At 47.0% G+C, this 11,752-nt stretch overlaps 1 protein-coding gene across 1 annotated transcript in view; it reads left to right on the top strand.

Moving 5' to 3' along the window:
* The first annotated feature begins 5,410 nt into the window (after positions 1-5,410).
* The window catches only part of AK7 (adenylate kinase 7), a 66,880-nt gene continuing 60,538 nt past the window's right edge, over positions 5,411-11,752 (top strand). Inside the window, exons 1-2 of the mRNA XM_039222082.1 lie at positions 5,411-5,527; positions 10,933-11,118. Coding sequence (XP_039078013.1) covers positions 5,426-5,527; positions 10,933-11,118 — 288 coding nt within the window. The 5' untranslated portion in view covers positions 5,411-5,425. The remainder of the gene's footprint in view (positions 5,528-10,932; positions 11,119-11,752) is intronic.

Genomic DNA, 11,752 nt, shown 5'->3' with positions numbered 1-11,752 from the left:
TCTCTCTCTCTCTCTCTCCTAGAAATAAATAAAAAATATTAAAAAAAAAAAATGAAGAAAGGGGCCCTTGGGTGACTAGTCCGTTGAGCGTCCGACTTCGGCTCAGGTCATGATCTCACAGTTCATGAGTTCAAGCCATGCATCAGGCTCTGCTGTCAGCACAGAGCCCCCTTCAGATCCTCTATCCCCCCAACCTCTGCCCCTTCCACACTCACACCCTCTCTCTCAAAAGTGAATTTAAAAAAAGAAAAGTAAAAAATGGCAATGGGAAAAAATTAGGTTGCATGAAAAAAAGATCTAAAACTATGATCTCTCTTTGAAAAATGTACAGGAAGAATACAATGTTCAGCAATGTTCACGTAGCTATCACTAGGTGGTAAGATAGATGATTTTGATTTTTTTCATACTTTTTCACAGTTTTTTTCATTAACACTAATTAGCACAGTTTTTCATTAGCACAGCTTTTTTCATATGCACTAATTCAGTAAGATGTGGATGGTGTTTCAACCGGCCGAAGAATCTTTCTCTCCCAAAAGCACCGAGCTGCCCTGAGCTGTGCTCACCCCCAGGACCCTTGAAGAGGCAGTAAGACTGTGAAGACAGGAGAGGGCCCGCCCACCTCATTTCCCAGGACGACACCCTTCCCACCTTTGCTGCAGGTCAGCCCAGCCACAGATCAGCCACTAATGGTGTCCTGATGTTAGCTCCCTCCGCCGCCCACCGCACCACTTCCTGTCCGGTGTTCAAAACACAGGATGTGCTGTTTGACTGTCATGGGAAGCCGGGTGGAAACGCAGAGCCTGACATGTGTCACGTGAACTTCAGAACTCTGCCTTCACCCCCTTTGTTTTGGGGATGGCATGGCCGAAACGTGGGCAGATGGAGGGCCTTGCTCAGCAGCCCACCCGTGAACACGCGTTGAGTCAGAACCCTGTCTTCCGTCTCCACCAACTACCCATCCGGTCTGTGTTGACACAAGCATCACCTGAACTCTGGCTCTGGACACACCTCATTTTATTGCACTTCACAGATAATGTGGGGGGGTGGGGGTGTTCCCACAAACTAAAGGTATGTGTGTTGTGGTCATATGTAATCAGTGATCCTTGATGTGACTGTCGTTGGGGCGCCACAAAGCACGCCCATTACAGGGTGGTGAACCTTGTTGATCAATTGCATTCTGATGGCTCCAGCGACCAGCCATTCCCCCCACCCTTCTCTGTCTTCTTGCACCCCCTATTCCCTGAGCCACAACAATATTGAAATTAGGCCAGTTAATAACCCCACAATGGCTTCTTAAGTGTGCACGTAAAAGGAAGAATTGCACACCTCTCATTTTAAATCAAAAGCTAGACATGCTTAGTGAAGAAAACGTGGAAAACCAATGTAGGCCAAAAGCGAGGCCTCTTGCACTGGGTAGCGGCCATGTAAATGCAAAGGGGAAGTTCTTGAAGGAAACTGATTGTGCTGCTCCGGTGAACACACGAATGATAAAGCAAAACAGCCTCACGGCTCATGTGGAGAAAACTGTAGTGGTCTACAGAAGATCAGCCAACCACAACATTCCCTTATACCAGAAACCCTCATCCAGAGCAAGGCCTTAATTCTTCAGTTCTATGAAGGGTGGGGGAGGTGAGGAAGCCGCAGAAGAGAAATTCAAAGCTGGTAGAGGTTAGTCAGGAGGGTTGAGGAAAGACATGGTCTCCACAGCAAAAGTACAGATCAAAGCAAGCTGTCTAGAAGATCTAGCAAAGCTAATTAATGAAGGTGGCCACACTAAACATTGTCCATGTAAATGAAACAGCCTTCTACTGGAAGAAGGTGGCTTCTAGGACTGATAGCTAGAGAGAAGTCAATGCCTGGGTTCAAAGGATGGGTTGACTTGTTAGCAGCTAACGTAGCATTGACTAAGTAGAAGCCGATGCTCATTTACCATTCCAAAACTCTGAGGGCCCTTGAGAATTTAGGCTAAGTCCACTGTGTGCTCTATAAATGGAACAGCTAAGCCTGGGTGATGGCACATCTGTTTACAATATGGTTTGCTAAATACTTTAAACCCTGTTGAGACCTGCTGGGTCAGGGGCAGGGCGGGGCGGGGGGGGGGAATCATTTCAAAATATTACTGCTCATCAGCAGTGTCCCTGGTTGCCCAAGAACCCTGATGGAGATGCGCAATGAGATGAATGTTATTTCCATGCCTGTTAACAACAGGCAGGTCTATTCTGCAGCCCATGGGTCAGGGAGTAATTTCAACTTTCAAGTCTTATTTGAGAAATACATTTTGAAAAGCTGTAGCTGTCTTATAATTCCTCTGATGGATCTGGGCAAAGTACATTGAAAACCTAAAAAGCCTTCACCATTCTAGATGCCATGAAAAACATTCATGATTCACGAGAAGAGATCAAAATACCAACATAGAGATGTTTGGAAGAAGTTCATTCCAACCCTCATGGATGATTTAGGGGGGGTTGAGACTTCAGTGGAGGAAGTCACGGCAGATGCGGTGGAAATAGCAGGAGAATTAGAATTGGAAGGGGAACCCGAAGATGGGACTGAATTGCTACAATCTCATGATAAAACTTGAACAGGTGAGGAGTTGCTTCTTACGGATGAGCTAAGAAAGTGGGTTTCTCAAGATGGAATCTACTGAAGATTGTTGAGATTGACAACAAAAGGTTCAGCATATCTCCTAAACTTCGTTCATAAAACAGGAGCAGAGGTTGAGAGGATTGACTCCAATTTTGAAAGAAGTTCTACTGTGGGTAAAACACTATCAAACAGCATCACATGCTAGAGAAATCATTCCTTTTTTTTTTTTTTATTTCTAGGAGAGAGAGAGAGAGACAGCGTGAGCAGGGGAGGGTCAGAGAGAGAGGGAGTCACAGACTGAAAACAGGCTCCAGGCTCTGAGCTGGCAGTCAGCACAGAGCCCGACGCGGGGCCCGAACCCACGAACCGCGAGATCATGACCTAAGCGAAAGTCGGATGCTTAACCGACTAAGCCACCCAGGCGCCCCTAGAGAAATCATTCCTGAAAAAAAGACTCGATCAAAGCTGTGCAATTCATTGTTGTCTTATTTTAAGACACTGCCCCAGCCACCCCACTGATTGATCAACCAGCAGCCATCAACACTGAGCCAAGGCCCTGCACAGCAAACATTAAAATTCATTGAGAGCCCAAATAATGGTTAGCATTTTTTAGCAATAAAGTATTTTTTAAAGACCATATGTACATCGGATTTTTTTACACATAATCCTATACCACACTTAAACGACTACACTATAGCAGAAACACAACTTTTATACGTACTGGGAAACCAAGAAAATAATTTCACTCGGTTTGTTGCAATATTCTCTTTATTGTGGTGATCTGGAAACCAAAATTCTCCAAGGTATGCCTGTATATGAAAGCTGATTCTGAATAAAGAAAGGAATAACAGTAAAAGAAAGGGGCATTACTTGTTGACATAGTGGAATTAATCAAAAGACTCTCCTTTCCTCATCTACCAAGATGAAGCCAGCCACTTATAACTACGGCACAAGCTCCCATACCGATAAGAATGAAGCAAAGCTGAGATATATATTGTAACACAACCAGCTGAAAACTTTCAAAATATTTAGCTGCTTAACTGCATATCAATAGGGACAACCTAAAAATCGAAATGAAGCATCTAGTGAATTCTAGAATATTTGAACTAACCAGTCATTTGGAAGGATGCTGAAGAATATTTTACTCCATCAAGTTTTGCACTGGTCTTCATGAATATTTTTACATCTCGTTGATAACGTAAAGAAAAAAAAAAAAACATTGCTATAAGCAAGCTGTTCCCAAAGTGAGTGCAAAATTCCAAAGTGTTATCAAAACAAGCTTTAGTGAAACATGTATAAAAAAGAAAAGGAGGTGGAGACCAAAAAAAAAAGAAAGAAATGAAAGGCTCCCATTTACAGAAGTGTGCCTTAGCCTTGGGGAAAAAAAAGGTGATTTCACCTTTGGACACCGCTTCAGAAAACTCTGTCATCTATATCTTATATATACCTAACAGCCCTGTTAGGCTGGTGATCTCACTCCTGTTTTACAGCCAATTTAACAGCTGAGGTAAGGTTAAAACATTGTACCAATCTCCCACAAATGGCTGCAGAGCGGGGAGTCAAGGACAGATCTGCTGAGTGCCCAGAACCTCGAAGCTTTATGGAGCTCCCGGGTCACATCCATTTTCTGAGGCAATTATCTATATACACACACATGTATACAGGGGCACCTGGGTGGCTCAGTCAGTTAAGCTGCCAACTCTTGATTTCCGCTGGGTCATGATCTCACCATTAGTGAGTTCAAGCCCTGCGACAGGCTCCATGCTGCCAGTGCAGAGGCTGCTCGGGATTCTCTCTCCCTCGCTCTCTGCCCCTCCCCTATCTGTCCTTCCCCCATGCTCTCTCTCTAAATAAATAAATAAACATACACACACACACACACACACACACACACATACACACACACGTGCAAAAAGAAAAAAATTGCTGCATGTGTTCAATATTTACATTTAGCACCTTACTGTGTGTAGCACAAAGCATTTCAATAGAATCAGACTGGTCCAAACTCAAGGGCAGGATATAGTCCACAAGGTCATCCGTGGTCCTGCCATAAGACAAACGGAATGTCCTCCTTTAATCTGTAGGGTTACCCGGGCACCTGCATGTATACTCTCCTTTGGAAAGATCAAAAGCCTACGTTCCACCCCTTTGGGACGGTGGGTGACTGGCCGCCAACAGCCCTGCCCGCCCCCAGGTCTCCCGGAACTGCTACCGAACAGCCGGCCGAGCCCCATGGATCCAGCCCCAACTGGCTCTACAGGGAGGACCACCCACGCCGTGGTTCCAGCGCCCTGGGCACGAAACTCTGCGGCCGCCGCTGCTCTTTGCGCTGCAGGATCCTCACGGCCTCCGGGTCAGACCATCCCACAGGGCGACGTGTGGCCAGTTTTCAGCAGTGTTTTCAGGCCTCCGCGGCCGGTGACCCCTGAGGCGTGTTTCTAGTTTCCGAATCGAAGAGAAGAAAGGGAGCAGGTGGCAAGGCCTCAGGAGGCCCCGAAAGAGAGCTCGCCCCGCAGCCGAGCACAGCGGGCACGCCGCCCTGGGCCCACGGCCCCGCAGACCCCACTGCGCGCCGGACCCCGGAGGCCCCGCCCCTGCCCCGGGAACGCCCCGCCCCGCGCCCTAGGCCCCGCCCCTGCCCCGGGAACGCCCCGCCCCGCGCCCTAGGCCCCGCCCCTGCCCCGGGAACGTCCCGCCCCTGCCCTGGGAACGCCCCGCCCCTGCCCTGGGAACGCCCCGCCCCGCGCCCTAGGCCCCGCCCCTGGAGAGGCAGCCGGCGGCCCAACTCCTTGGCAACCAGAGGGACGCTTTCTCCTTAGCAACCAGTGCGGCTGCCGCCATGGGTGAAGAGGAAGTTACTGCGCCCGTGGAGAAAGTTATCCGGATCCAGAGGGTGTTTATAAACCTGCTGGATTCGTACAGCAGCGGGAACATCGGGAAGGTGAGCAGCGGCGGGTCAGAGTGCAGCTCCAGCTCCCCGCTCCCGGTCCCCCTACCGGGCTCCCGAGCTCCCCCACCCCCACCCCACGAACCCAGCGAGGGTCTGTGGCACGGGGCGCTGTCAGGGGCTCCCCTTCAGAGAGGGTTCCTGGTCCCGGGCACCAGTCCGCTCGCAGAGCCGCCGCTGGAAGCCCAGGTGTTTGCAGAGTGCCTGACCAGCCCTGGGTCCTCCCCTGGTAGTGAAAGGAAACTGAGACCCAGAAGGAGGAAGAGACTTGCCCCGCGTCACGTAGCAAGTTGGGGGCCAGATCTGGACACAGAGCCCGGATCTGTGGCCTCTTAACTGGGTTCTCTTTCCGCACCGCTACCGCATCTGAAGGAAGCAACTGACAGGTAAGTCCAACCAATCCTATTCATCCATCCCTCAACATACGTTTTGCGGGCCTGTTATCTGCCAGGTACTGTTTTGGGCCCACTCAGCTTCCCCACCCTTCATCTTTAGCCCTGGGAAATGGGGATATTCTCAAAGAGGACCCTGTGGACCTTCTTAAAATGCTCAGTGGGGCGCCTGGGTGGCCCAATGGGTTAAGTGTCCAGCTTTGGGGCAGGTCATGATCTCACAGTTCATGGGTTCGAGCCCCATGTCAGGCTCTGTGCTGACAGCTCAGAGCCTGGAGCCTGCTTTTGATTCTGTGTCTCCCTCTCTCTCTGCCTCTCCCCCACTCATGCTTTGTCTCTCTCAAAAATAAACATTAAAAATTAAAAAAAAAAAAAAAGCCCAGCAGTCAAAAGAAAGCCATAATTTTATCATTTCCCTGAGCAGGACCCCTTCATCTCAATTCTACCCTCTGGAGCCACACAGAAGAGTAATCTCACACTGGGCAGACATTTGTGAGGCTAATGACCACACTTTCAGACAACATGCACTGCCCAAAATAGGATGCAGCTACAGGGCGTACCATTTGTAGTGGTTCCCTAAGGCTGTGGTCACAAACTACTACCAACTAGGTGGCTTAAAACAACAGGGTTTATTCTCAGTTCTAGAGACCAGAAGCCCCAAATCAAAGTGTCAGCAAGGATTGATTCCTTTTAAAAGCTGTGACGGAGGGTCTGCTCCCTGCCTCTGGTAGCTTCTGGTGCTTGTGGGCAATTCTTTTTTTTTTTTTTTAATGTTTTATTTAGTTCTAGGAGAGAGAGAGAGAGACAGCGTGAGCAGGGGAGGGTCAGAGAGAGAGGGAGTCACAGACTGAAACAGGCTCCAGGCTCTGAGCTGGCAGTCAGCACAGAGCCCGACGCGGGGCTCGAACCCACAAACCGCGAGATCATGACCTAAGCGAAAGTCAGATGCTCAACCGACTAAGCCACCCAGGCGCCCCGCTTGTGGGCAATTCTTGAGGCCCTTGGCTTGTAGACTCATCACCCCACCCTCTGCATCTGTCTTCACATGGTGTTCTCAAGTGTCTCTGTGTCCAAATCTCCCTCCTTTGATAAAAGGACACCAGTCAGTGGATTAAATCCCAGACGATGTATAATTGTACCTTCTGAAATAATTGCACCACTTAAAATCATAACTAGAGCTAACATGTATTGAATCGTGACCAGCTCAGGTCAGGATTTCACCATTTGTGAGATCCCCACAAAATATGCTTCTTTAAAGAAAGGAAGCATTGGGCACCTGTGTGGCTCAGTCAGTTGGGCACCTGACTCTAGATTTCAGCTCAGGTCATGATCTCGAGCTGGTGGGATCAAACCAGGGCTGGCTCTGTGCTGAGCGTGGAGCCTGCTTGAGATTTTCTCCCACTGCCCCTCTCCCTTGCTCTCTCTCTAAAAATGAAATGAAATGAAATGAAATAAATATAAAATAAAATAAAGGAAACTTTAAAGAGACACATGTAGTATGAGCTATAGGAGCTCCTGGGTGGCTCAGTCAGTTGAGTGTCCAATTCTTGGTTTCAGTTCAGGCCATGATCTCATGATTTGTGGGATTGAACCCCATGTCAGGCTCTGCACTGACAGCGAGGAGCCTGCTTGGGAGTCTCTCTCTCTCTCTCTCTCTCTCTCTCTCTGCCCCTCTCTCTCTCTCTCTGCCCCTCTCTTTTTCTCTCTCAGAATAAATAAATAAACTTTAAAAAAAGATACAAATCTAGAGAAAATAGGTAGATAGATAGGTAAAGATGATCTATATGCGGAAAATATCTCAAAATATAGACAAGACCCACAACTGTTACTACCTCATCCCTTCGTGAACATCTACTAAATGGCAGACACACAGAGAACGACACAGTGGATAAGATCTAACATAGCTACTGACCTTGTCTCTGGAAGGAGACAGACGATAAGTAATTTTTCAAACAAACACAGTGTGTGGTGTGTGATAGGTACTTTGTTGGGTTTTTTTAAACGTTTAATTATTTTTGAGAGAGCGAGCAAGCAGGGGAGAGGTATATAGGGAGAGGTATAGAGAGAGGGGGACAGAGGATCCCGAGGCAAGATCTGTGCTGTCAGCATAGAGCCCGACGCGGGGCTCAAACTCACCATCCGTGAGATCATGACCTGAGCCGAAGCTGGATGCCTAACCGACTGAGCCACCCAGGCCCCCTGCGATGGGTACTTTGAAAGGAGGAGACCAGAAGACTGGCTGATGAGAGAGGGCGGCTGCCTCAGAGTCTAGGGAAAGGGCTCTCCTGAAAGATGGCATTTCACCTCACATCACAGGACATGGACAAAGCCGGGGAAGCTAGTTCTAGGGCCACAGGCAGAGACAAAGCTCCCGAGGAGGGCGTCCCAGGGCAGAGAGGTGAGGGTGCAGGAAACCAGAGACTGCAGGGCAGTGGGCAGAGACCCCAGAGCCCACGAGACTCGGCGGTCCACAAAAATGTTTCTTTTAAAATCAGGAGGAACCAGGGACGCCTGGGTGGCTCAGTTGGTTAAGTATCCGACTTCAGCTCAGGTCATGATCTCACGGTTCGTGGGTTCGAGCCCCATGTCGGGCTCTGTGCTGACAGCTCAGAGCCTGGAGCCTGTTTCAGATTCTGTGTCTCCCTCTCTCTCTGCCCCTCCCCTGCTCACGCTGTCTCTCTCTCTGTCAGAAATTAATAAAAAGCATTAAAATAAAAAAATAAATAAAATCGGGGGGAACCAAATGCAACTTTAGAGTAAAAGATTGTGGGTCTTTATGGCAATACAGTCATAAAATATAATTTTTAATATTTTGGGGGGGGGTGGGGAAGGCCATGAAAGTCAGAAGGTGGGCCTGCTGGCAGCCACATGGTGCCTCAGGTGTGGTCAGCACTCCACTGCTATTTGTTGCATAAATTAATGACCCAGAGTCCAATACTAAAGGCCCACATCTGGGGACAGGGTAGGGGAGGTGAGGCTCTTGGTTTATATTCTAAATCCAATGAGAGCCACTGGATTATTTTAAAAAGGGAGATGAACCTGATTGAGATGAGGAGAGTGGGAGGGAAGAGAATTTAACTTTTTACTTTACCCCTCATTGAGCTCTGATTAAATTTTACAGCAGCATATTTTTAATAGCAAATTTTCTTTTCTTTCAGTTTGTACAGATCATTTTCTGAAGCGTATCAATAGCAGAATTTTTCAGTTATTCCTTAACTAACGTGGACCCCTAGTTCTGACCTTTCAGGGTAATTGCTGTTCTCTGTACCAAGCACTTGTGTGGGTGGGAATAAGAAGCCTATAAGGCAAATGGAGCCCAGGTCTCTTGTCTTCAGGCCCCCGGCCCAGCAGGGCAATGCCACCTGCTCCCCACAGCCCCTGGTCCCCTCTCCTTCCCCGGGACAGAGTGGTGTGGTGGGCGTGGTGCGTGTGCAGCCTTGGGGATCACAAGGTTCATCTATCTGCACCCCTCCCTGCCCGAGCAATCTTGGGCAAGTTACTTCCAGTTGGGCATCTCTTTGCTCATCTGTGAAATGAGATAGTAGAATTGAATATATATTGAATAAAATTGGATTATGTTTGAGAGGGAAATGAAAATATATATGACATACTTGGAAGAAATATATTCCAGTAAGAGGCCGAACCTGATAATCTTGCGTTACTAACTTGAACTGAATTGTTTTTATCAAAACAAATGAGGTGGGACTTCTTGTTTGTTTAGTTTTGGTTTGTTTTTCCTCCCAAGGTGTAATGATGTCACGATTACATAGGTGTTTAATATGTAAATTAAAATCATTCTTATTTGTGTATAAATAAGTATGTATATACACATATATACATCCATATATGTGTGTGTCTATATACACACACACGTGTATATATGAAATTCTTTAAACATTTTTTAATGTTTCTTTTTGAGAGAGACAGAGTGCAAGCAGGGGAAGGACAGATAGAGAGAGACACAGAATCCAAAGCAGGCTCCAGGCTCTGAGCTGTCAGTACAGAGCCCAATGCGTGGCTCAAACTCACAAACAGTGAGATCATGACTTGAGCCGAAGTCGGACACTCAACTGACTGAGCCACCCAGGTGCCCCTATATGAAACTCTTTAACATTACTTAAGGATAACCTCTGTAAAATAAAAAGCAAAACTTTGCCAACTTCATTCTATTTCATTATTCGCAAAGGTGGCCACTGGCTACATGTTGCTATTGACCGTTTCAATGTGGTCAGTTGAAATGGAGATGAGCGTGTCCTCAGTGTAAAATGCACATCGAATTTAAAGACTTAATATGAACAAAAAGGAATATAAAAGATCTCATTCATCATTTTTTCCATTGAGTACATGTTTAATTGATAATATTTTGAATCTGTTGGGTTAAAGAAACATTATTTAAATTAGTTTCACTTGTTTCTTTTACTTAGGTTAATGTGGCAACTAGCCAATTTAAGTTACCTGGGTGGATCACATTACATTGCTTCATTTCTATCAGACAAGACCAACATGGTGACCGCAGCCCTGCTCTGCCTCCTTAACACCTTCTTTAAGCTCTCTGGGCCTGGGTTCCTCATCTATAAAATAGAGTCCCATTGGGGTACCTGGGTGGCTCAGTCGGTTGAGCATCTGACTCTCAATTTCGGCTCAGGTCATGATCTCAAGGATGGCAAGGTGGAGCCCCATGTTGGACTCTGCACTGCTGCTTGAGATTCTCCCTCTCTGTCCCTCCCTTGCTCCCACTCTCTCTTTCTCAAAAATAAACCATACATTTAAAAAAACTTTAAAAATAGAGCACCATAATAGTACCCACTTGGCCGTGTTACTGGGGTTACTGTTAGTTTCAGCAAACCACCAGTGTACAATGCGTGGGCTATGCATGGGGCCGGGAGGTCGGGGAGGGTACCTCTAGCAAGCCCTGAAGAAAGGTCAGTCTTTAGAATCATTCCAACTGACTACCCTTTCTCTAAGTCATCCTTAGTATTTTCTTAGCAAGTTTGTGTTTTCTTACAGTTTCTGTCTAACTGTGTAGTTGGGGCTTCACTTGAAGAAATTACAGAAGAAGAGGAAGAAGAAGATGAAAGTAAGTCAGCCATGGCGGAAGCCCCCTCCAAACTGAAGGATGGCGCATTCCAGATTGTGGGCACACTTTCCAAGCTCGATGGCGTTCAGCCCAACTTTGCCATGGAAACATACAGTGTAAGTCCTGGTAGCTTTGGCTACTCTTCCAAGGGCAGAGTCACCTTGCGCTCCAACACCTTCACAACATGCTGTTATTCTTTGCTTCTCCTTCTCTTTTCTGCAAACATGGAGATGCAGGAAGGTGAGGGCAGATGCAGGCAGGTCTTTCTCCCCTGATGGAAAACACCCATTGTTGCCACTTTAAATGTTTGCCTGGAGCAAAGAATTTAAATTAGATATTCTTGGAAGGAATGGATCTAATTTGTACTTACAGACTCATAGACTTATAAAATCTTCTAAACTGTGTTTAAAATGCATGCTACCCTTCACTACCCAACAACCCTGGGCTATAGTGGGCACTTTCTGGGAGAGAGAAACCTCCTTTGGTAATAAGCCACTCGGGAATAACGTAGCATTATGTTTCTGATGTCTTATTGAGAAACAGCGCTGCTGGTGTTGAACCCAACCTCTGTGCTTGGGAGCTCAAATATAACACAAAGGCAGAGTTTGAGGATAAAGAAGAACATAGTTTTATTTCTTTGCTAGGCAAAGGAGGCTAATGCCTTCAAAACTGCAGACCCTTCTGGTTAAAAAATGGGCAGAAGATATAAACAGACAGTTTCCCAAGGAAAACATCCAGGTGGCTAACAGA

The sequence above is a fragment of the Hyaena hyaena genome, unplaced genomic scaffold (genome assembly GCF_003009895.1).
Source record: "Hyaena hyaena isolate Hyena2069 unplaced genomic scaffold, ASM300989v1 scaffold_1053, whole genome shotgun sequence".
Lineage (NCBI taxonomy): Eukaryota > Metazoa > Chordata > Mammalia > Carnivora > Hyaenidae > Hyaena > Hyaena hyaena.
The sequence above is the reverse complement of the archived record's forward strand: the minus strand, read 5'-3'. Positions and strand labels throughout refer to the sequence as shown.